Below are 26,803 nucleotides of genomic sequence, written 5' to 3' on the forward strand. Positions count from 1 at the left end.
CTTGCTGCCTTCTTTAACTCTGTAAGGCTCCGATGCTCTGTAATTCCCATGTGCCATTGGTTAAAATCAGAAATGTGACATGAAATTCTAGCTAACCTGTTTCTAAATGCCTTAATAGCATCCCTGCTGCACTGATGTGTGAAATGTTTGTGTGTTTGCCATTGAGTTTCCAGTTTGACCTGTTATGTTTAGATTTTAGCCTCTCCTGCCCCCCACCCGCCATATCCTGAGTGGCACTGTGAAGCTCAGCCATTTCTTAAGCTTTCAGTGATGCCTAAGAAGTGCTCAAGCGATGAGTGCCCTTGTCCACCAGAGTCAGATTCTATGTGGCATTTGATGTATTGATGCGTTCCATCTGCTAAATCCTAAATAAGTTCCTAAATCTTTTCAGCTCCACAAGAAAGTTTACCAGATATCAGTGAGGACAAAGACCTGAAACCCAAGTCAAGGTACGTGATAGAGAGAAAAAATCTTACTTTTTACAATTCTGAAGGAAAATATTTAGCCGTATTTGACTGCTTTGACAATGTAGCTTATAGACAAATCGTGCAGCTTTTTTAAAAATTGTGCTCATTATAGGTTAATTAAGTAATTTATCCACATTAGTCAAATTTATATAATAGCGTATTTCATCACACTTTCTACTGGAAAGCCACAATCACACGTACTGTGGCATGCCATGGCAAGAATTAGCAGGAAGTTGTCTCGACTAAAGTGACAGCACAAGCATAGAGCACAGCACCAGAGGCAACACAAACACTGGCTTCTAAAGCAGAAAGATGATTCATTGTACCTTGGCAATAAGAATTAAAAGAAGTATTGAGATTAATTTGATAAGAGGCTGGTGCCCTGCTACTGGTGCCTGAACCACTGTCTATGGACTACCGAATCCTGACATGTTAACACTTTAAGAATGCAGGAAGCCAACATCATTCATAATTGAAAATCGACAACATAATAAAAGACAATATATGTGGATGTTTTATTATTATGAATACGAGATAAAATATAAAAAAGGCTCAGTAACTAACACATTTCAAGGATAAAATTCTGCTTTCAAAATGGAAAAGTATTGAGAAGTCAAAGTTTATAGGAATGAAATTCATTTGCTTGGCACCACCGTGGTCATGCTTTCAGCTAGTGCACTGCACTACCAGCAGGTGAAGCCTGTTTGAAATGGTGCCCACAAAGGTATGCCCAGTTTAGGTCAGAGGCCTATGAAGAAGTGCTAACCTAACCAGCTGATGGAATAGGTTAAGATCTCAAATTTGGGCATCATTTGTGCCAACAATGAACTTACACACCACTTTAGCGAGGCCAGGCTACAAAATGGCCTGCCCTTGCCTTCCTTTCAACAGTCAAGCCACTAAAATAATGGGGAGAATTTTTGATCATTTTCTCTATTGCAAAGTTCTGAATGAACTCTGGAATGCTTTTCAATATGATTTTTGTTAAGTTCCTGGACTTAGCAGGGAATGTTGTTGAATCCTCACAGAAAGGGCAGAGCAGCAGATGACCTGTCCACATAAGGGCTACAACAGGCAAAGGAGGATGGCAGTGAACATGCCTCAGTGTCCACAGCAGTACGGAGGGATGGAACAGAGGATATGAACAAGCTGTCTCAATGCCCTCTACCGATTTTGAGCTGCACTCCTCCACTGCTCCTTGGCAGAGCTGAATGGCTGTCTGTCAGATCAGCGGAAGTACATAGTGTCTCAGTTCAAATGCCCAGCAATGCACTTCTCAATGTCATCCCCTTAAGACCTGTATCTGAGTCCCCTGCAGCAAAACCTGTCTGTGAGCAGATGCACTCCTTCCATTCTCCTTCCTGTGAGTGGATGTATTAAACATTCTTTACCCGCAGTGGGTAGAGTCCACTTATGCCCAATGACACACCATGAACTTGTTTCAACACTGCCCACATTGTATGTGAGCTGGCAGCAGACTCAGACTCAGTGGTGGGGCCTGTTTATCAGTGCCATGCTGTTGCTCTCTGACTTCCCCTTAGGGTTGCTGGAGCGTGGCAGGCTATTGGGTGTCGGAAATTAAGGAAATCTGACCAGGAAGGTTAGCATGAGGGAAGGGTGGTTGGGAAGCAAGGTAAGAGGTTCATGGTCACACCCATCAAGCAGCTTGTTCTTCACATGCAATAGCAGGATGGGAGTGAGCTGGGAGTTGGGTGGAAAGCTGGGCATACACCATCATCCTCAATGTTTTCAGTGATGCCACAAGCTGTGTTACACAGCCCACGCCATGATGTGAAAAAAATCATCTACTTCCCCAGTGGTGTGGAGATGTAGGTGTACTTGGGCCCTGGTAGCACTGCTCTGCTCCATTCTATTATGCATCACATTGAAAGTGAAGAATATGGTAGTGGTTGCATAGCAATGTATTTGAGCGGTATATCTGCCAATCGAGAAGAGCTGAGGTATGTGGAGGCAGTGAGAGTGATTGGGCTGAGGCAGGGGGCTGGTAGCACTACAGCATGTGTTACTTCCTCAAAAAGCACCAATAGATTGTTTCAACATAGACTCCATGCCGAATATAATCCCAAACTAAACTAGTCCCACCGGCCTGTTTCTGGCCCATATCTCTCCGAACCTTTCCTATTAATGTGCTTATCCAAATGTCTTTTAAATGTTGCAATTGTACCCACATCCACCACTTCCTCAGGAAGTTCATCTGACATGCGAACCACCCTCTATGTAAAAAATCTGCCCCTTATGCCTTTTTAAAATCTCTCCTACCACCTTAAAATATGCCCCCTATTCTTGAAATCCCCCATCCTAGGGAAAAGATAAGTACCATTAACCCTATCTGTACCTCTCATTATTTTATAAACTTCTATAAGGTTGCATCTCAACTTCCTACATTCCAGTGAAAAGAATCCCAGCCTATCCAGCCTTTCTTTATAACTCAAACCTTCCATACCCGGCAACGTCCTGGTAAATCTCTTTTGAACCCTCCCCAGCTTGATAATATCCTTCCTATACCTGGGCAACCAGAACTGGACACAATATTCCAGAAGAGGCCTCACCAATATCTTGCACCACCTGAACATGACATCCCAACTCCTATACTCAAAGGACTGAGCAATGAAGGCAAGCATGCTAAATGCTGTTTTAACAATCCTATCTACATGTAACGCAAACTTCAAAGAATTATGTACCTGCACCCCTAGATCCCTCTGTTCTACAACGCTAACCAAGTGGTCCCTACCATCAACTGTAAAAGTCCTACCCTTGTTTGTTGTACTAAATTTCAACACCTTGCATTTATCCCAGATTGAACTCCATTTGCCATTGTTCAGCCCTTTGACCCATTTGATCAAGATTCCTTTTTAACATTAGAAAACTTTGTTTGCTAAGTACTATCCACCAACTTTAGTATCATTCACAAACTTACTAACCATGACTTCTATATTCTCATCCAAATCATTTATAAAAATGACAAACAAAAGTGGATCCAGAACTGATCCCTGTGGAACACGGCTGGTGACAGGCCTCCAGCGTGAAAAACAACCCTCCACCATTACTCTCTGTCTCCTGCCGCCAACTATTTATGATTTCCCTTTCACAAAAACATGTTGTCTCTGCCTGATTACCTTGAACTCTTCCAAGTGTCCTGCTATAACTTCTTCAGTAACAGCTTTTAACATTTCTCTCTGAAAGATGTTAAACGAAGTGGCCTGACATTTCCTGTTTTCTCTCTCCCTCTCTTTTTGAATAAAGCAGTTGCATTTACTATCTTCCAGTTTTATAGGGCTGCCCCTGAATCAGGGGAGGTTTTGAAAATTAAAACCAATATATCCACTATCTCACTAGCCACTCCTTTTAAAATCGAAGGGTGAAGTCCATTTGGACTCAAGCACTTGTCAGCACACAGCTCCAAAACTGTATTCAGTACAATTTCTCTGGTGATTGTTATTTTCCTGAGTTCCTCCCTTCCTTCCATTTTTTGATTTATCACCCTTCTGAAATATTGTCTCCTTGATAGTGAAGACTGATGCACAATACCAGGGAGTGGGAGGGGGAGTTGAAGTGACACCTTCCAGTTGCGAACCACTTCAACTCCCCCTCCCACTCCCTGGACGACATGTCCATCCTGGGCCTCCTCCAGTGTCACAACGACGCCACCCGGAAACTGGAGGAGCAGCACCTCATATTCCGCCTCGGGAGCCTACAACCCAATGGTCTCAATGTGGACTTCAACAGTTTCAAAATTTCACACCCCCGGCCTCATCCCAAGACCAACCCTCCCTCTCTTCCCTGCCTCCTTGACCTGTCTGTCTTCTCTCCCACTTATTCACTCCTCTCACCTCACTGACCAATCCCCACCACTGCCTACCTGCACTCACCTATCACCATCCCTCCTACCTTCCCCAGCCCCAACCCTCTCTATTTATTTCCCAGCTCCCTTTCCCCTCCCCCATTTCTGAAGAAGTGTCCTGACCCGGAACATTAGCTTTCCTGTTCCTCTGAAGCTGCCTGGCCTGCTGTGTTCCTCCAGCTCCACACTGTGTTATCTATGAACTCCTCACCTAGGTTACCTTTGCCAATCTAACTTTGCAGTCTATATGTAGATTAAAATTTCCCCTGACTTTTGCCATGTCCTTCTGACAAGCTGGTATTATTTCTTTGTTTATGCTTCACCTTGTCATCTGGTTACCATTGGGGGATGGAGGGCAGTCATGACTTCTTGCCTTTATCAGTTCTGATCACTTTCCAAACCATTTCTACATCCTGGTTTCCTGAATTTAAGTCATCCCTCTCTGTGGTGCTAATATCATCATTAACTATTGGACCCACTCCACCACCATTTACTAACTTCCCTAATGTACCATTCAAGATTCAGATCCAGTCCATGTCATCCTGCAGCCATCTCTCTGAATTGACTATCAGATCCTATTTATTTATTTCTATCTGTGCTCTCAGTTCACCTTATTTTTCTCATGCTACAGTATTCCGATACAGAACATTTAGTTTAATCCTTTTTTTTTGTACATTCCAGTCTTATTGATTGGTTTACTCTTAGATTTAGAGAATCTTTCCCTTCCTATCATGGTATATTTTTCATTCTGTATTAATACCTTTCTTTTTGGTGTTGTTTCTACTCTTTAATTTACCACATCTTCAGATCATGACATTAGCATTTTTACATCACTATTAATGTGATTAAACTGAAATATGGGAAGACTGAAGGGTCATTGGGGCTGCAACAACAGAAAAAGGAAGATGAAAAGTGGGGACAGAATCTGTGGGCCTAAGGCAGAGCCTGCAGGTCTCCCACCTGCAAACAAGACTGGAACCTTGCCATGTCAGGTGGCTCACAAGATGGCTGGGGCAGCATGTGAAGTGGGAGGCTGATGGTACAGTTTCCTCTTTTTTTAACCGGAGCCTCATTTCCACCATTCACGCTGCGGCTCTCCAAGGGGCAATTGCAGTAATCACGTTGTCACTGAATAAGCAATGCTAACCATCTGCTTCCAGATCATACTTCATCTAGGATCAGTAATTGTCAAGGAACACTGATAACAAATGACGGCTTCAAGCAGTCATGAGCATTACATTGTGCACATTGATTGCCTCCTTGTCATATCAGCTCAACAAGTCTTCTTATTACAAGGAATTAAAAGCAAAACCAGCTGTTCTCATTTCGCAATAACAATAGCAAGTATTGAAAGACAATACACATCCTTGTCCTTCTAAATGGAAGTGGCTGTTGGTTTGGAAAGTACTGTCTAAAGAGCCTTGGTGAATTTCTGAAGAACACTGCACATCTCCCATTTCAGCAAAATTCTGGTTCCTTCTTATCGAGAACAGCTTGATGTAGGGTTTGTATTTTTATTAACTATGTCTGAATGTGCCAGAAAATAAATCTCAAGTGGAATCTTAGAAGCAGCTGCAGGGAGTGCGAGAAGGTGTAGCCTGGAAGACGAAAGCCAGTCTTGCTGTAGAAATTACCATGAAATAGAGAGCCAAAGCTACAGGGTATCCATTCAAGTGGCAATCACTGTTACCTGGGGATACAAGAGAAAACTGTAAGAAGTATTGCAGAAGGATAACAAGAAGAAAGAATAAAAGAAACAAGGATTGTTACAGAATGAGCGCAACCACAATTGTTTTCTATTGCTGTAAATTTCCACAGTCTGTTTTATTTCTAATCTTCTCTTAGCCTCAGTTTATTTCTTTGTTTTCTTTTGTAGGAGCCTGCTTATTAGGCATTTTCTTTCTTTCAGTTAACTCTCCTGATTCATGCCATCCTCAGACATGTCATCCCCAGACAAGACTGTTGACATTGCTGCTCTGACAGGGATTTTCCCATTGGAGATGGGAGTTGCTTGTCAAGTTTCATCCTGATGTCTCAATCCTCCCTCCCTCCCTCCGAATGGGTTTTTCAGTTGTCCAGCGTTGGATCTGCCAGCTACGAAGCCAAACGGGCCCAGGTTAAAGGGCCCATTTCTGTCAGTGCCACTTCTAAGTCAATTTAAACCTGCCGATCTGGGCAAATCTCTGCTCATCCACTCCATTCTGTCAGCACCCCAACCAACTCGTCCAGAATGCATTTTATAAAAATAAGGCACAAATCCCATAATAACATTTTTGTCCATTTTTCTTCTACTCCCCTGCCTCTCCCACACTGTCATGTTAGCGTCTTGTTTACTCTGCACTCAGTAGGCGGCCCTACTTCCCTCCTGTTATCACCTTAGATTACACTTGCTTTACATCTCCTTGTTTCTTTCTCCACTATTCACAACCTCTTTGTTTTTTATACCATTTGCCCTCTTGTTCCTTTTCCACCTTTGTCAGAAGTATTAAAAAACTATTTTCCAACATCTTTCAGTTCTGAAGTAGATCATACTGGGACTCGGAACATTAACTCTATTTCTCTCTACAGAAGCCACCAGACCTCCTGAGTTTCTGCAGCATTTGCTGTTTGTTCCCTATATTTTCCTTTGCCTTTCTTCTCTCCTCTTGTCAGTATCCAACTACCCTACTTCTTCTTTTATAAGGCTCACATAACGATAGATACCAGTAACACAGCTTTTGAGAATTTTACTCCATCCTTTTTACATCCAATAATGTAATGTTGACATAGTTGGCTGGATCTGTATTTATTGCCCATCCCTAGAGAAGGTGGTGGAAAGCTGCATTCTTGAACTACTGAAGTCCTTGAGGTTTTGATACATTCACAATCCTGTTAAGGCAGCAGTTCCATTCTAGTAACCCACTGATACTGAAGGGACGGCAATATATTTCTAAGTAAGGACGGTGTGTGGCCTGAAGGGGAACATGCAGGTAGTGGTGTTCCCATGTATCTGCCTTTGTTCTTTTAGATGGTCGAAGTTGGGAGTTTGGAAGATGCTGTTGAACGAGCCTTGGCATGTTACTGCAGTGCATTTTACAGTGCTGCCACTTGTGCTTCAGTGGTGAAGGGGAGTGAGTGTTGAAGGTAGTGGATGGAATTCCAATCAAGCAGGCTGCTTTGTCCTGGATGGTGAAAGCTTCTTGAGTGCTATTGGAGTTGTATTCATCCTGACAAGTGGAGAGTATTCCATCATATTCCTGAATTGTGCCTTATGGATAGTGGACAGGCATTAAGGAAACAGGAATTGAGTTACACACTACAGGTTTCCTAGCATCTGACTTTCTCTTGTAGCCACAATATGTAAGTAGCCAGTCCAGTTCAGCTTCTGGTCAATGGTAAGGCCAAGATGTTCATAGTGACGCTTTTGTATTCGTAACGCCATTGAAATGTCAAGAGGCAATGGTTAGATTCTCTCTTACTGTGGATGGTGAGTGCCTGGCACTTGTGAGGCACAAATGTTACTTGCCACCTATCAGCGCATGTTGTCCAAATCTCATTGTATTTGGACATGGACTGCTTTAGTATTCGAGGACATGCGAACGGTGCTGAACATTGTATAATCATCAGTGAACATCCCCACTTCTGATTTTATGATGGAGGGAAGGTCACTGATGAAGTAACTGGAGATGGTTGGGGGCCTAGGGCACTACCCTGAGGAACTCCTGCAGAGATGTTCTGGAGCCAAGATGACCAGCCTCCAAACAACCACAACCATCTTCCTATGTGCCAGGTATAATTCCAACCAGCTGAGAGTTTGCCCCCTGATACCCATTGATTCCCATTTTGCTAGGACTCCTTGATGCCACACTCGGTTGAATGCAGCCTTGATGTCGAGCACTGTTATTCTCACCTCACCTCTGGAATTCAGTTCTTTTGTCCATGTTTGAACCAAGGCTGTAACGAGGTCAGGAGCTGTGTGTCCCTGGCAGAATCCCAACTGGGCGTCACTGAGCAGGTTGTCCTTTTGGAAACGCCGTTTGATAGCACCACTGACAGGGCCACTTTACTGATGATTGAGAGTAGTCTGATGGTAGTTACCATTTGTCGAGTTGGGTTTGTCCTGCTTTTTGTGTGCAGGACATACCTGAGCAATTTTTCACATTGTTGGGTAGATGCCAGTGTTGTAGCTGTGTTGAAACAGTTTGGCTAGGGGAGCGGTAAGTTTTGAAGCACAAATCTTCAGTACTATTGCCGGAATGTTGTCAGGGCCTTAGCCTTTGGAGTATCCAGTGTATCCAACCATTTCTTGATATCATGTGGAGTGAATCAAATCGGCTGAAGACTGGTATCTGTAATGCTGGGGACCCCTGGAGGAGGACAAGATCATCCACTTGACATTTATGGCTGGAGACTGGATTTGATGACAGTAGAAAAAGACTGGGAAAATATGTTAGATGGAGATTTTCGATAATATATTTCCTGCTGCTGGTTCACCAAATGACAAATAGCTCAAAGCCTGAACTCTAGCATTAAGGATAAAATATCAGGAAACAGTACTGTTGAGGCAAATATCTCATTGTCAAAGCTGTGTGTGAAGATTCAGTACTGGCATTCTGCTGTGTCTTTTCAAATAAAGAAAGTATTGAGGTCCGGTTGATACAAATATCAGGAACTCATCCAGCACTGCTCTAGCAAACATTTTGCAAAGGATTTGCAGTTCTGCCAGTTCCCTTGTTATATCTTTGTGTCAGTCATAATTTCACAAAGGACTGAATTCTGACAGCTTTCTTTGATTTGAGTATTGAATAAATTGCTCTCATCCAGTACATTAACTACCTGACTTTGAACGGTATTGTGTCCAAGTTTATGTTGAGTTTAAAATAGCATTATGGCAGGATTCAATTTGATTTGGGCACCGTGCACTGAGTTGATCATGCATCAGCCTATTACTCCATTATAATGCACATATTGCACAAGGAGCACGCACAGATCAAGAGATGGTTTAGTTCACGCAGGAAGTCTAAAATACCCACTGTTCACCTTAAAGCTGCGCTGCTTCTGAGGATACAGTAAGCTCAAATTGTGTGTCGCTGTCATATTCAGATTGAGCTCCAGAGATTCTGTAACAGGAATATTAACCAGAAGAATGGTTCTTTTTATTGTGAGGAGAATTCTGCAATGGTTCACAGTATGGATGGCAACAATAGAAAGGGTAAGTGGCACTTCACCTGTCGGCAGATACGAAGGGAGTTTAAAGGTTATCAGGGCAGGTTTCATCATATTTTACCAAATATTACAATGTTGCTTCATAATGAATAGGAGACAGAATAATCAGCCACTGAAAACTCTCATGACTGTGGCTTTCACTTATTCATTGATAATCATTCACTTAATCTGTGATATTAAAACTACCAAGGTAGAAAGCACACGAGCAATGTTCACACAAGCCACCTGCATGTATAGCTAAATACAGAAGACGGCAGCGAGACTGTACACTTGGGGTGATACTTTTCCCAGCCTCTTTTTTCCAGCTGATATTGCTTTATAATTGCAACTAGATAATAAGCATGGCAATTGAAGACATGAAATAGGATGAGGATTGAGGACTGACAGGGTAACAGGTATTTGACACTTTAAGTCGCAACAGAAAGAAACCCTGTAAATTGTGGGCGAGGACACAAGTATGAAAGGAAGCAAGGTCAGAGGCCCTCTCAGCTCAGGCCTGGAATCTTTCACTATTTTTAATGCATTCTTTCCTTACATGTTCACTTATACAATGATTAAAATATAAATATACCGTGGCCTAAACAGCACAGAACACAATCTCTCAACGTCTAAGCGTTGTCTGAAATACATTCTTAATGATAGCATTCTTTCTGGTTAGCACAGCTGCCTCACAGCATCAGGGGCCCAGGTTCATTTCCAGCCTCTGATGACTGTCTGTGTGGAGTTTGTAAATTCCCCCCATGTCTGTGTGGGCTTCCTCTGAGTGCTCCGGATTCCTCTCACAGTCCAAAGATGTGCAGATTAGGTGGATTGGCCATGCTTAATTGCCCTTTGGTGTGCAGGGATGTGCAGACTGGGTAGGTTAGCCATGGGAAATGCAGAGACAGGGTGGGGGAATAGGGGGTGCGCAGTTTGATGGGGATGTACTTCAGAGGGTTGGTGCAGACTCGATGGGCTCTATTTGCACCGTAGGGATTCTATGATCCGCCCAATTCTATGGTGAAGGAACTTAAGATGGAAATGTGCACTCTGGTCCCCAGCATCTCACAACAACCACATCACTGCAAAACTGTCTTTAAATAAACTCAACATAATTTGGGTCCAGACTAGACACAGTTCCACAGGCATCCAATTCTAGAGTATGTAGATGAGTAAACATATTGAGATTAAAACGTTGCAGCAAAATGAGGCTTATGATAAATCTCAGGTTCATTATTCAGTAGTGAATCAACCTGATACATACAGACATCTAAAAAAATGTAATGAGGAGCAAAGAATAGATTAGCAGATAGCATAAAAAACCAAAACAATTTTTATAAACATCCAAACAGTAAACGTGTAGTCAATTGAAGCATGGGGCCAATCAGGGTGAGAAAAATCAACTTGTAGAAATGGAGAATGTGGCAGACATTTGAAATGAAGACTTTACATCAATGAGGAATCTGCCCCCAATGTCATAGCAAAGGAGCACACTGTAGAGAAGCTGAATAAGATAAAAACAGGTAAAGATGAGATACTTAAAAGGTTCAAAGAATCACCCTGTCCATGTCAGAAGAATCCTTGGTTAATGAGGGAAGCAAAGTTTGAAGTCATAGAATCCCTACAGTGTGGAAACAGGCCCTTCAGCCCAACAAGTCCACACTGACCATCAGAACATTCAAACTAGACCCATATAACCACCTACTTTACACATCCCTGAATACAATGAGCAAGTTAGCATGGCCAATCCACCTAACCTGCACATCTTTGGACTGTGGGAGGAAACCGGAGCACCCGGAGGAAAACCACACAGACATGGGAAGAATGAGCAAACTCCACACAGACAGTCACCCAGCCATGGAATCGAACCCGGATCTATGGCGCTATGAGGCAGCAGTGCTAACCACTGAGCCACTGTGTTGCCCCTAATTGCTGCTGCCACTTGTGAAATTGAGGAGTTTTTGGCTACAATCAGACAGCGTTTGTTAAATATGTGGATGGTGTCAGAAGACTGCAGGATTGAAAATATGAGACAACAAGGTGTAGTGCTGGATGAACACAGCAGGCCAAGCAGCATCAGAGGAGCAGGAGAAGGGTCTAGGCCCAAAACGTCAGCCTTCCTGCTCCTCTGATGCTGCTTGGCCTGCTGTGTTCATCCAGCTCTACACCTTGTTATCTCAGATTCTCCAGCATCTGCAGTTCCTACTATCTAGGATTGAAAATGTTATCCCTCTCTTCACAAAAGGCAAGAGCAAAAAAGAAACCCACAGTTGCAGGTCAGTCCATGTCGTTGGTGGGGAACATTTTAAGAGTCAGTGAATGTGAAATTTGTTTGTGGGGCACCCTTCAAAACAAGTGTCACATTAGCAGACATCTCAACTCTCTGAAAATTCTTAAAAATTGCACAAAGATGAGAGGAATTTGTACTGGGACATAGTTTTTAGTTTGCAACTGGGATGTAGATTTGCTTAGGAGATAGTAGGAACTCCAATGCTGGAGAATCTGAGATAACATGATGTAGTGCTGGATGAATACAGCAGGCCAAGCAGCGTCAGAGGAGCAGGAAAGCTGACGTTTCAGGCCTACACCCTTCTTCGGAAAAAAGTTTTTTGCTTAACATTTGCACCTGAGGATGAATATTTTTATTCAATGTATCTATAGCATGAAATGTTTGTAATCTTTCAGCTGAATGCTGCAGCATGACCTACATCTGTAATTTTACAATGTGATTGATTCAAAATGTGAATGTTAACATTTCTGGGTTAGTAGGAGAGGGGAACAGTACCAACAGAAGGACTGTATATTCAAGGGATTACTGGCATGGGCACAGTTTTTGAAATTTGCACGTTAAGCTATTTTTACTTTGCTAATTCTATACTGTCAGATAGAGATACCACTGTTGTACCTAAAATGCTAAAACTGCCTCTGTTGTTACCAGGTAGTGATGAACAGATTTCACAAGTTATCACTTTTGGATCATCTTGCCTTTTCTCATTTCCCTCCTGAAGTTGCTAACTGTTTCTGGAGTATGGCCTCAAAGGTGTAGGTAGTTGCCAGGACTTTTCCAACTACTCAAATGGCATTATCTTTCATCTATGAGTTCAACCAGTTAGTTTTAACAGGCAGATTCTCTGAAAATAGTCAATGTAGGCAATCCTGACCGAGCTCAATGTCCCCATACATGGAAACTCCAGCTGTCATGACCGGAAAAATGACAGAAAAAGCATTGCATGCTGATTTTTCCCTTTTTTTATCTAGGGCTGTTGCAAAAAGTTGAGGAGTTCCAATTGCTGCTCATCTTATGTTGGCTCACTGAGCATAAACTAGAAATTAAACCTGGCACCTCCTGGTTCAAATACCTTAGCTATCCAGTCACTGTGTTGCCAGCAGATCAGCAGGTAATCACAGCTGTTTAAATAATTGGAAAAATAAAGTCAATGTCACATATTGTGGACTTTTGCAAATTCTTAACAGTGAATTCAAGTTAGAATGTTGTATAATCTTATCATTTTCAATGTTGACCAGATACTGTTTCAATTCCTCTTGTTTACTATTGGCCAACATTGGGTTTCTATCAATGCTACATTTACTTGGTTATACAGAGGTCTTTGTGAATGGTAATGTGGGATGAAGGAGTACATTATTTCTTTATGATCTGTTCAAGCTCCTTGTGACTGATAGTTGTCTGTTTTTCAACTTGTTTTACAGCGATCCGGAATTATGAAACCTTTCTTCAAGCTATGACAAAGACTGATTCCCATCATTGAACGGAAATATTCATTTGCACAACAGCCTTTCTGTGATGGTTCTGTTTAGATATGTTTGTTTATGGATTGATATTTCATGTATGTTTTAAACAGGAAGTATTTGTTTTTAGTTTGTTGACTTTTTTTAAAGTTGCAAAGGCAAAAAGGTTAAAGCTGCAGTGGCTAAAAATCTGAAACTAAAAAAAATCAAATAAAATGATGCAAATGTCCCACAAGCCTGTAAACATAAAGAAGAGTAATTTGTGAAAGGACCTGATCCAAAATGGTAACTTGTCTTTTATACTTTTCTGCTGCTGGCAGAGTTGCTTATTCTAAGAATTTTCTCCTTTTTTATTTTACATGTAGCTGTTTTGTAAAAAAGATTTTATCAATTTTTAATAAGATTCTGTTTTATAAATGTAACTTGTTCATCAAGATAAAGGATAATACAGCAAAAAAGTGAAAGGAAGAAATAATATACATGCAGTATTGCATTTCACACTTGTTAATGCAGCACAATTGTGCCTAAAAATGTAGAGGCAACGCAGACTTGTGAATGTAAATAATATTTCTAAGATGTAAACTCATTCTGTTCGCTCAGTTTATTAAAATAATCTATAAAGAGCACCATCTGAGCCCTTGTTTTAACCCTGTAATGCCTTCACACAACCAACTACATCTACTTAAAGACACATATTGTGCCATGTTAATGAATGGTGAGGACGAATAATGTATAATTGGGCGGATAGTCCTATAAATTTCAAACATTTTGTGCAAAAAATAAGTGGTCTAGAATCATAGCATCCATAGTGTATGGAAGCAGGCCATTCAGCCCATCAAGTCCACACTAACCCTCCAAAAAGCATCCAACCCCTTTCTCTGCATTTCCCATGGCTAATCCACCCAACCTACAGTGCTAACCATTGAACCACCATGCTGCCCATGTCCATGTGTATATTCTGTTCTTATCAAAGTTAAGTTTAGCACACAAAACCACTCAACCCTTCTAGCTAGAAATGTCAATTACTAGGGGACATAGGTTTAAGGTAAGAAGGGGTAAATTTGAAGGAGATGTGAGAGGCAAGTTTTTTTACACAGAGGATGGTAAGTGCATAAAACATTCTGCTAGAGGAGGTGAGGAGGATACAATAGCAACACTTTAAGAGGCATCTTGACAGATAGATGAATAGGCAGGAAATAGAGGGATATGGGTTGCATAGAAACAAAACTTGTTCACTTAGAAAGGCGTCAGGTGTTGACACAGTCTTGACGGGTAGAAGGGCCTGTTCCTGTGCTGTAATATTTTTTGTTCTTTGATTGTGGAGGTCCAAAGATATGTAGGGGTCCATGCATAGAAATCACAAAAATGTAATATTTCAGTAGAGAAAATAATCAAAAAAGGGGAATTTAGCATTATCATTTTTAAAAAGCTGGGCAGCACTGTGGCTCAGCGGTTAGTACTGTTGCCTCACAGCACCAGGGACCTGGGTTCAATTCCACCCTCAGGTGACTGTCTGTGTGGAGCTTGCATATTCTCCCTGTGTCTGTGTGGGTCACCTCCAGGTGCTGTAGTTTTCTCCCACAGAGCAGGTTAGGTGGATTGGCCATGGGAAATGTAGGATAGTAGGGTAGGGCGGGTGGCTGGGTCTGGGAAGGGTGCTCTTCAGAGTGTTGGTGCAGACTCAATGGGCTGAATAGCCTGCTTCCACACTGTAGGGATTCTATGAAAATATAGGACTAGAATGCAAAGGGAACATGTTATGCCATGTTTATATAAAGCCCTGGTTGTCAGGAGTACTCTGCTCGTTTCTGGGCAACACATCCTAAAAAGATTATATAAAAATATATTTAAAGAGCTGAATTTCATCTGGTAAAAGCATGATTGCTGTAGCCCCACTGGTATTAAATCCAGCTTGACATATTTAGGTTGGGAACCTGATGCTATCACTTCAATAATACCACACTCCAGCCTCTGAACTTCAGTGCCCACCTACCATTTTTTAAAAAATCATCAACTATCAATTAGCATATTTAAAACTGCAATTAACTGGAAGAAAACATGTCCCACGTCAGATTGTGGCGGATGCACAAAATAAAATTCACCCTCCTTTTCACAGCTGCTGAAAAGGTGCAGATGAACTCTGTAATAAGGGTTACTTGTACCTGGCTTCAGCAGAGGAGTCTGCTTCATTTGGAAAATGTGGCTTTTTTTTCTAACTCTCATATGATTCAGGGCAATTCCTCAGCAAAGAGGTGTTCCTGTCATCATTGAGCTCTGTCTCCTATGAAGACCCCGTGCATTCTGCAGAAAGCACCTTGGTCAGAGAGGAGGTGGAGAGTAGGAGGAAGATGTCACTGGCCAGGGACAGTTGTGCCATGAGGTCAAGGAGAGTGGGAAACCTGCTGCAAAGTGTGGAGCTGAGAATGGGGGGCAGCAGCAGTCAGAGATAGACAGAGATTTCAGCCTGTTATCTGAGAGTACATGGTCAGGATGTCCTAACTTAGAGCAATGGAGCAACATTACCCTAGGGACTTTGTCTTTGAGGAGAAGTGGTCTGTGTCATCTGAAACACTCCTCTATGACATGCTCTTGAATGAGATACAGTGACCTTGAATTGTGAGGGTGACCAACCCAATGTCTGTGGCAACTATAGAGTGAACTTCTTCATCTCCAGCTCATTCCATGCTTCATTGGAGACCTCAGCGGAACCACAAACCATGCAGCACCCTGTTACATTAAGGTCTTTACTGGAGTCAGGTTTAATCGTGTCCATCAGTATATTTCATTCAAATTTAACAAAACCAGTCAAGTGTAAAGAGCCAGAAGATGTGTAGCCATGCTGCCTGCCCATGGGTACAGGGTAACCAACCGTACCCATAAAATCACCAGCGGGACAGCATAAAGCAAGAAGGGTACCACTCAGTAAATGTGCAGATGTGCTCCATCACAGTCAAAGAATTACATAGGTTTGTCTGGGGCATAGCCACAATGCCTGCCCCTTTCAACACTCTCTGGTCCTAGGGTGCGCATTCTTTCGAGTTGAACCACACCCACCCACCAAAGTGTATCTTAGCTAGGGCACAGTGTACAGCCGGGATGTGACACTGCAGCCTTCAGGCATCTTCTTCCTCCTCAGAAATCAACACTGGTCCAACCCCAGGGCTAGTTCCTGTAACAGCCAATGTTTTACTATGTAGGAAACAAAAGGAAGGAGAGTGAAGGGCATTTTCTGTCTTTGAGGTGAGTGTGCTGAGATGCAATTCATCATTACAACCACTGCAACAATTGGAAAATATGGGTCAGTGTTTGAACCCCACACCATTCACCATGGAGGCTCACATTGCTCCATGATGTAGGTAAGCTTTCAAAGTCTTAATCCGTCACTGCCAGCTTCATATCTGCTCCCTTCCCCCCAACCACTTGAGAATGATGCTGGGAAGATAAAAATGTCATCCTGGAGTCTGGATGTTCACATCTGGTCCACCTCCGTTAGGTATGTGCAGCATCTTCCGTATTTCCAGATTGTAAAGGTGATGTTGGACCTTCAAATAGGTGGCCATTATGGCTTTTGGTCAAAACTCATTTCCCTCAACACTTTTTGCCAAAATGTGGGCTTGAAAATTCTCCCAACATCCTCCCCTCACTTTAAAGCTAATTGGCATGTCTGCTTCACGCCACCTTACACACGTGTGCAACACACAATCCCAGAATTGACTCACATCATCCCATTCCATATATGCCCGTTCCCAGAATGCTGACCCACTCTTTCTTGGAGACCTGAAAAGTGAATGGAGCCCCTTGTGGCTCTGCAGCCAGGTTTGCTGAATATTCCTGAGGCTACTGACCTCCACTGTGACCTCCATCCAGGCTGCTTTTGTCTAGCAGAGAGGTCATCCTCTTCCAGATCATAGGCGTACATATCCTTCATCTATCACACACAATCTGGGGAAGAATTGGTAGGGAATCATCGTCATGCCTTAGTTTCGTGGTCATCTGTGGAGTGACAAAAATAGTTAAAGGACAGGGCAATAGATCAGCTCCATCCCAATGGTATTGTTTTCTATGGCAAAGGTGCTGTTGCTTCCACACTAGCAGAATGTTCACACACATTCATAACAAAGCACATAACATGCTCTATTGAATTTAAACATCTACAAAAGGCTCTTCTGGCCAAGGTTGCAATCTCCAACCATATCCTCAGCCCTCTTTGAGGATGGGTGGGATGAATGTACTTCATGTGCTGTTCCTTGGAAAGGGAAAATTTTGCCAGATTGGAGTTGCAACCTTTCGATAATACATCTACTACTTGCCTATTCTTGTGAGCTTGAGGTTTGTCTGGAGATGACAGTGACAGCTCTGGGGCCATGGTAAGAATTGTTCATTCTCTAAGTAGTAGGAAGGCGCATTCCCTTCAGCCAGATGCCATTCCTCCACGTAAATCAAGGGACATCGTGAAAATCGCGAATTAGAAAAGACTTTAAAAGTTATCATTCTGGGATTGTTTCATCAGTTTCTCTAGGAAACTCTTCTGCAAACTCAGCGGTCGATTGCACAATAGCAGGATATGCCAGATCTGGAACCTCCTTGTTAGTCACAATTTATTCCAGAGATTGGGCTGGTTAGATTCAAGAGCTTAAATTCTGCAACTTCCTCCACATCCTTTTCCAATTCCTTCACTAAAAAAATCACAAACATTCTGTAGTTGATCACTTTCAGTAATGCAGGCTTCCTTTTCTAGGATAGTCCTCTGAAAACCTAAACAAAGATTTATTCCCTTACTCAAGAGTTTCTCTAAAAGAGGCAAGATCATCTCTCATGGATTGGAACCAAATGCTTTCTCCAACTAAAAATTAACAGTGATCTTCAGGCTCTGAATATTTCAGCAAGAGAGAAACCTTTCTTTCACTTAAGGTGTCTCTTTGATGTTCAGTTGTGCAAGAACTCTAGCTGTTTCTGCATTGAATGCGTAAAATTCTCTTTCAAGCTTTTCTTTTCCTGTTGTGAATTCAATTTGTCTTGAAGGACTTTCCTGTGGGCTCTTAAAAGATCACTTTTTTGTGAATGAGCTTTGTTTGTTTGCATTCTAAAATGTTCTTTTGACTTCTATCAGCTGATGGCTGATGTTGGAGTGCGAAGGCTGAAGGCTTTTTTTTCCCTTTGTTTATTTCCTGTAATTGCTGCAGTTTCTGATTTCTTGAAGAATCTGATACTTTTCAGACTGTTGTTTGATAGTGAGACAACAAGGTGCAGGGCTGGATGAACACAGCAGGCCAAGCAGCATCATAGGAGCAGAGAGGCTGACATTTCGGGCCTAGACCCTTCATCAGAAAAGGGGGAGGGGAAGGGGGTTCTGAAATAAATAGGGAGAGAGTGGGAGGCGGATAGGAGATGGATAGAGGAGAGGATAGGTGGAGAGGAAACAAACAGGTCGAAAAGGTGGGGATGGGGCCAGTAAAGGTGAGTGTAGGTGGGGAGTTAGGGAGGGGATTGGTCAGTCCAGGGAGAACGGACAGGTCAAGGGGGCGGCATGAGGTTAGTCGGTAGGAGATGGAGGTGCGGCTTGAGGTGGGAGGAGGGGATAGGTGGGAGGAAGAACAGGTTAGGGAGGCAGGGACGAGCTGGACTGGTTTTGGGATGCGGTAGGGGGAGGGGAGATTTTGAAACTTGTGAAATCCACATTGATACCATTGGGCTGCAGGGTTCCCAAGCGGAATATGAGTTGCTGTTCCTGCAACCTTCGGGTGGCATCATTGTGGCACTGCAGCAGGCCCAGGATGGACATGTCGTCTGAGGAATGGGAGGGGGAGTTGAAATGGTTCGCGACTGGGAGGTGCAGTTGTTTGTTGCGAACCGAGCGTAGGTGTTCTGCAAAGCGGTCCCCGAGTCTCCGCTTGGTTTCCCTGATGTAGAGGAAGCCACACTGGGTACAGTTCCTACTATCTCTGTTGTTTGATAGTGCTGTGTGACTGTCAATAGATAGGGTCTATTTTGATGAGTACCCTTCTCCAAAACTTCTTAATATTTAACACGGTCATGTTTGATTGATGGTCAGCTTTAACCTTTAAGATACCCTTCATTTGTTGTAGATGCTCTTACTGTTGGTATATTTTCTGAGGGCTCATTTCTTCCCCATCTCTGTAGGTAGCCTCATTTATGGAATATTTTCCTTTCCATGCCCAATGATTTCTTCTTCATTGCTAACCACATGCTCTGTCAGGGACCTTCTCCTGCTTCCTCTTCAGCTCCTACATGGGCTTTATAGTTCTGCAGTCTACGTAAGCTTCAATGTCCACCTCTAGCAAGCCCTTACCACCACTGAGCTTCACTTTGGGTATATCCCCCAGCTCTGGGTTTCAATCGCTGGGCTTCTTGGTTTCCTGTCCCTGATCTTCAATTCAGGCTCTTACTAGCCATTCCAGTTCTGAGGGTCTGGTCACCATAGCCATTCTGAACTAATGTATGAACTTTGCTCTTGTGATTGGAGAGCAACAGCGTTATTGAACATAATTACTTACAGAAGGTGGTAAAAGAGGACATCTTACTTGGAACCTCATCCTCCAGTTCTATTTAATCTGACCTTACTATGACCAATTTCTTTTTGCGCATACTCAGTCACTGTACTTAGAGAGAAGGTACAATTCTGTTGACTCTATGTTACCTATGTGACATATTGCGGAAATTCAAATAGTTCAGAACAAAATTCTTAAACATCCAAAAAGCTTTCTATTGCATTTGTCACATTATGTGAGAGAGGTTGAGAAGGAGAGTCCTTCATGTTAACCTCAGCCAGTGTGGGATTTGAACCCATGCTGCTAGCACCAGTCTGCATCAGAGGCCAGCCAGCCAGCCAACTGAACAAATGAACCCTCAAAGATTTACAATGTTCCAAGAGAAAAACATTTGCATAATCTCTGTATAAACAGCCAATCCCTGATTTTTAAGCAGTGACTCCTAGTTATAGATTTTCCTACATGTGGCATGGACAGACTCCTTAGTTAGGGGCAATGGGCACAGACTAAAATAGGCAGAGTCCAATGGCAAGTGAAACTGGGAGATATCAGAGTGGACTGACTTAATTAACCAGAGAAACAAATCTCAGACTAAGCAGACAACCCCCACCATCCCAGTGCCAAACCCCACCACCCCACTTGCTGGCATTCAGAATGTACATGTAAAGTATTAACCAGCAGTGGCATATGGCCACAAGCAGTATAAAAAAACCAGTAAAGTTTTATTGATTCCCAATATAATACACTGCTAGCTAAACTGGTTATAGAGAAGACTCTTTTACTACCTGACTCACATCAGCATGTCCAGGGAATAGACCAGGCAGCACAATGATTCAGAAAACTTCAACTGTTCACAGTCATCTCAAAGGTTATAATCATCCCCCGATAGAGAACAGGTCAGCATATTTTAATATTCAGTGAGGAGCCATGCTGGCAATATACTGACAACAAGACAATGATTGCTGAGAATTCAGGTACTGCAGGCTTTTGATAAATCCTATCACCTTAGCCAGAATGTTTTAATCATAAAAACCATGCTTTTTTCTTTCTTTATGCTGTTTAATTATGAACTGAAATGAGGAAAGGACAGTTTTAAAAAGCAAGGATTACTGATTGGATTGAAAGCAAGTAATTTGATACTTGTTGTGAGCAATGTACCCCTATAAGTTACAGCCATGTTGCACATGAACTGGAGTTAAGGGATTGTGTACAAATGCAGCAACAAAAAGTTGACTAGTTGTGGACTTATTGATGACAAAGGTTTTCTGTCCTGGTAACAACGGTGTAATTGGTTCTCAGGTAACTGAACAGCTTGGGACTGGAGAAGCAACATAGAAACCATCAGGTCTCCATCAATTGGGTGATCTTTCTGTTCTCTGCATGAAACTACTTCATGCTTAAAGAAAATCAGTTTATTTTCCTTCAGAAGTTGTTGCAAGTGTGGCTTTTAATTAATAAGCCAAGAACCATTAATAATTGATCCAGCTACCCAGTGCATTTTGCACACCAGTGGAGTCATCTGGAGAAGGACAACTGGGGAAGAACATTCTGACTAGCACAAGAATCACCTAAGCAACACTTTTGAACAGGAATCAATAAACTTTTCTTTTCTACCAATTCTTCCCTCTTTCCAGAATCCATTTTATTTTCTCTCTCTTTTTGTGTGTGTGTGTGTGTGTGTGTGTGTGTGTTTATGTGTCTGTAAGAAGAAATTTATAAGAGGATTAGAGTTTTAGTTGGTAGTATTACACGCTGAATGTTTGTAACTGTTTTCCTGTAGTTAGGGTCTAATTACTTGTAATAAATTGTAATTTTTATTAAGTACAGCAGTCTGGTCTGTGCTTCCCCTCAACCTGGCTCAAAAATATCAGGTAAATTGGGGAATTTTGCATCCTATCAAAAATCTTTACCTTTTACGATGACTCTGGCAATAGCAGAGTTTGACTTTTAGCTCTCGCCTAGTGAGTCATAGAATGATTGCCATGCTAAACTTAAAGGATACACCCAGGTCCCAAAAGAGAGTATAGATTCATTTGTGAATGGCTTAGACCTATGTGTAGACTACTGCAACTAAAGCTTCCTTTAAAGAGGATCTAATTAGAGATTGTAGAGGTGCATGGTGAGACACTATCAGACTTTATACAGTCCAGAAAGGATTTCACATTGTCGAAATCAGTTCAGCTATCTAGGCAGTGGGAGCTGCACAAACAGCAGAGGCTCTCAATTAAACTGATACAGAAACCAAAGGAAGACAAAGAAGAGCCCCACGATAATCCTCTCGGTGGAAGGTATTGAAGGAGCTACCCAGGGACAAAGCCTTAGGCGAATGCAGACTGCATACCTCCCAGGGACACAAGAGAGGACACAAGAATGCTTAAAGAGAGCAGGAGAACCTGCGAGTTCTGCAGCAGACACCTCGAGGAAAACCACTATGTCAGACAGTGTGACAGAGGTAGCCCCAGCAACACCCGTTGATCCTGTAACGGAGTAAATGTGTTGATGTATGTCCCCAGAACACCAGAGAAATTTCAATTATTGTGATAACCAACCAGAAAATAGATGCCCCGTAAATAGAATGGACAGAATTAGTGAAAAGTGTTTTCTCCAATTGAAGCCTAGTTCTCTTTTACATCTGCTATTGAGAAGAGGGAAGAAGGACTTCAAACAGGAGTGGGGGAATGGCCTGAATAGGAGGGCTGAGGGGGCAGAGGGGTTGTAAAGAGGGGAGAAGGGTTGTAAATGGGAGTGAGGATCTGCAAAATGAAGACACGATCTGCACAGGGCAGTGCAGTTTCAAATTTTTAACCAAGGAATACTCAGGCATTTGGAAACCATGAATACCTGAAGTCATTGAAGTAATGAATTGCTTGCAATTAATGTGGAGTCTCTAGCTTAAAGGTATTGATGTTCTGGAGCCACTATATGAGAGGAAATGTGCTGGATGCTGGGGTAATGAATGAGGTATCAATTAGATCATCTAATAGTGAACAGTTTTAGTTCATAAAGATTTGCATCTATGTGTTATCACATCTTGAAATGTCTCTGTGAATTACTTGAGGTGTAGTGACTGCATTAGAGATAAGCGTGCAATCATTTCGTTGTGGTCTCACCATTCGGATGGCATTTTGACTATACAGGATTGTGTCACTCTTATTTAAGAAAAAGCATTTGTTGCCAATTTCTACCTGTTGTCTCTAAATACTGTTGTGTCTAGGAAATAAATGCTTCACCTGTGTGTTGTGGCTTCAAGTTTAAATCTTCTTTGTGAGTTCAATTCCCTCCATGTCAACACAAATACAGAAGTCAATGTTACAACATTAGTGCATCATCTAATGAATGAGTTAGTGAGAGTGAAAAAGTAGGCCTCAAAAATCACAAAGTAGTCCTTGAGAAAATTTAAAGAGCAGAGCTCCAAAAAAAGTATTGATCCCTACAATTTAGCACCAGGAGCATTGGGAGGTGCTCTCTCAGCCACCAGACAACTCATACAGTGGCCACTCCACACACAAGCTGGACTTGAGAATATCTGGTGAGATTTGATTGAACAACAACCAGGTGAACATAACAAATGGTTCACTCACCAGCGCAAGCAGCAGACAAAATTCACCTACAGGGTCATTGCCCCCATCCGTTCACAAAGAAAGGAATCGACAGTGTTCATCAGTGCTTCAGAGAAGAAAGTAAACACATTGCACATGTACAAGTCCAGACTGTGCACTTAATGCTGGGTGAAAGAATATAGTCGGGATGAAAGGCGTGTTTACCCCTGAATACACGAGCAAAGATGATAAAAGCTAACTGGATCTGTGATAGAGAGAGGGAGAGTGTGTGTGTGTGTCTGTGTGTGTGTATGTGAGAGTGTGTGTGTGTATGTGAGAGTGTGTGTGTGACTGTGTGAGAATGTGTGTATGAGTGTGTGTGTGAGAGTGGGTGTGTTTGTGTGAGCGTGTGTGTGGGAGTGTCTGTGCTCGTGTGTATGTGCATCTGGTGTTCAACTGTGGTGTATTAAGTTGGTGTTCTAGTGCTGATGTGTGAATCTAGAGGTCTAGTACTGGCGTGTTCACCTTGTGTTCTAGTGCTGGTGTGTTAATCTAATGTTCCAATGCAGGTATATGAATGTCATATTCTTGTGAATCTGGAAGTCTATTGCTGGTGTGTTTAACTGATGTTTTAATGCAGGTGTGATATCTGATGTTCTCGTGCTGGTGTGTGAGTCTGGTGTTCTCGTGCCTGTGTTTTAATCTGGAGCTCTAGTGCTGCTGTGTTAATCTGGAGCTCTAGTGCTGGTGTGTTAATCTAATGTTCTAGTGCTAGTGTGCTATTCTGATGTTCTCATCCTAGTATGTTAACCTGGAGGTCTAGTGCCAGTGTGATGATCTGATGTTCTGGTGTTGGTGTTTGAATCTGGTGTTCTAGTGTTGGTGTGTTAATCTGGTGTTCTAGTATGGGCATGTTAATCTGGTGTTCTAGTGCTGATGTGTGAATCTGGAGTTTTAGTGCTGGTATGAAAATCTGGTGTTCTAGTGCTGATGTGTTAACCTGGTGTTCTCCTGCAGGTGTGTTAATCTGGAGTTCTAGTACAGATATGTTAGTCTGATATTCTAGTGCTGAAGTGTCAAGCTGGAGTTTTAGTGCTGGTGTGTAAATCTGGTGTTCTAGAGCTGGTGTGTGAATCTGGAGTTGTAATGCCTGTGTGTTAATCTGATCGTCTCATGTTGGAAGGTTAATCAGGAGTTCGAGTGCTGATCTGTTAATCTGGTGTTCTAGTGGTGATGCGTTTATCTAATGTTGTTGCATCTGTGTTAATCTAATGATCTAGCGCTGGAGTGTGAACCTGGAGTTCAAGTACTGGTGTGTTGATCTGATGTTCTAGTGCTTGTGTGTTAATCTTGTGTTCTAGTGCTGGTGTATGAATCTGGAGCTCAAGAACTGCTGTGTTAATCTGGTGTTCCAAGGCTGGTGTGTTAATCCAATGTTCTTGTGCTGGTTTGTACCCGGTGTTCTAGTGCTTGTGTGTTAATCTGGATTTCTAGTGATGGTGTCTTAATCTGGTGTTCTATTGCTACTATGTTGATCTGGGGTTCTAGTACCGGTGCATTAATCTGGAGTTCTAGAACTCATTGTGTTAATCTGATGTTCCTGTGCTGTTTTTCGAATGTGATTTTCTCGTGCTGGTGTGTTAATCTGGTGTTCTAGAGCTGGTGTGTGAATCTAGAGTTGTAATGCCTGCATGTAAATCTGATCGTCTCATGTTGGACGGTTAATCAGGAGTTCCAGTGCTGGTGTGTTAATCTTGTGTTCTCGTGCAATTATGTGAATCTGATGTTCTAGTTCTGGTGTATGAATCTGGAGTTCTAGAGCTCATGTGTTTATCTGATGTACTAGTGCTGCTGTGTGAATGTGGTGTTCTAGTGCTTGTGTTAATCTGGAGTTCTAGTGCTAGTGTGTTAACCTGGAGTTCTAGAACGCACTGTGTTAATCTGATGCTCTCATGCTCGCTTGTGAATCTGATCTTCTAGTGCTGGTGTGGTAATCTGGTGTTCTAGTGGAGGTGTGTTAATCTAATATTCTAGTGCTGCTGTGTTAACCTGATGTTCCAGTACAGGTATGTGAACGTGGTATTCTTTCACTTGTGTGTGAATCTGGAGGTCTAGTGCTGGTGTGTCAATCTGAAATTCTAGTGCTGGTGTGATAACTTGATGTTCTAGCACAGGTGTGTAAATATGATGTTCTAGTGCTGGTGTATTAATCTAATGTTCATGTACTGGTGTGTGAATCTCCAGTTCTAGTGCTGGTGTGCAAATCTGATGTTCTAGTGCTGGTGTGTGAATCTAGTGTTCTAGTATGGGTTTGTGAATTTGGAGTTGTAGTGCTGGTGTGATAACCTGATCTTCTAGTGTTAGTCTGTTAATCTGGCGTACTAGTGATGTTGTGTTAATCTGGTGTTCCAGTGCTGCTGTGTTAACCTGGTGTTCTTGTGCTGGAGTTCTAGTGTTGGTGTGTCAATCTAATGTTCTAGTGCTGGTGTGTTAATCTGGTTTTCCAGTGCTGGTGTGTGAACTTGGAATTCTAGTATTGGTGTGTCAGTCTGGGTTCTGGTGCTACTGTGTTAATCTGATGTTCTAGTGCCAGTTTGTTAATCAGGTCTTCTAGTGCTAGTGCATTAATCTAATATTCTAGTGCTGGAGTGTTACCCTGGAGTTCCAGTGCTGGTGTGTTAATCTGATGTTCTAGTCTTGGTACATTAATTTGGAGTTCTAGTGCTTGTGTCTGAATCTGGAGTTCTAGCGCTGGTGTGTCAATCTGGAGTTCTAGTGCTGGTGTGTTAATCTAATGTTCTGTGCTGGGTGTTAATCTAATGTTCATGTGCTGGTGTGTTAATCTGATGTTCTAGCACTAGTGTGTGAATCTGGAGTTCTACTGTGGATGTGTGAATCTGATGTTTTTGTGCTAGTATATTAATCTAATTTCTTAGTGTTGATGCATTAATGTGGTGTTGTAGTGCTGATGTGTTAATCTGGAGTTCTCGTTTTGGTATGTTAATCTGATGTTCTGTTGTTGGTGTGCAAATCTGGTGCTCTAGTGTTGGTGTGTTGATCTATTGTTCTAGTGCTTGTGTATTAATCGGAGTTCTGGTGCTGGTGTGTTAATGTGATGTTTGAGTGTGTTGTGTTAATCTGGCTTTCTGGTGATGGTGTGTTAATCTGATGCTCTTGTGCTGGTGTGTTAACCTGGAGTTCTAGTGCTTCTGGGCTAGAGTGTGCTGTGAAGTTTACAATTTAGTACTTGCATTTGTAGACGAGAGTCTAAACGACAGAAAGTCTCTCTCTTTCACACACAGACAAGTGAACATACATGTGCATGCAAGCACACACACACACACACATAAATACACACACACACACATAAACACACACACACACATACACATAAACACTCACACACACACACATAAACACACACACTTACACATACACACACACACACACATAAACACACACATACACACACACACACACACACACAGAGCCACC

At 42.3% G+C, this 26,803-nt stretch overlaps 1 protein-coding gene across 1 annotated transcript in view; it reads left to right on the forward strand.

The window, feature by feature from the left end:
- Positions 1-13,886, forward strand: part of LOC109921284 — a 46,905-nt gene extending 33,019 nt beyond the window's left edge. The window contains exons 5-6 of the mRNA XM_048601457.1: positions 392-449; positions 13,222-13,886. Of these exons, the coding sequence (XP_048457414.1) occupies positions 392-449; positions 13,222-13,237 (74 nt within the window). The 3' untranslated portion in view covers positions 13,238-13,886. The remainder of the gene's footprint in view (positions 1-391; positions 450-13,221) is intronic.
- The last annotated feature ends 12,917 nt before the right edge of the window (positions 13,887-26,803 follow it).

The sequence above is a fragment of the Rhincodon typus genome, chromosome 1 (genome assembly GCF_021869965.1).
Source record: "Rhincodon typus isolate 14 chromosome 1, sRhiTyp1.1, whole genome shotgun sequence".
Lineage (NCBI taxonomy): Eukaryota > Metazoa > Chordata > Chondrichthyes > Orectolobiformes > Rhincodontidae > Rhincodon > Rhincodon typus.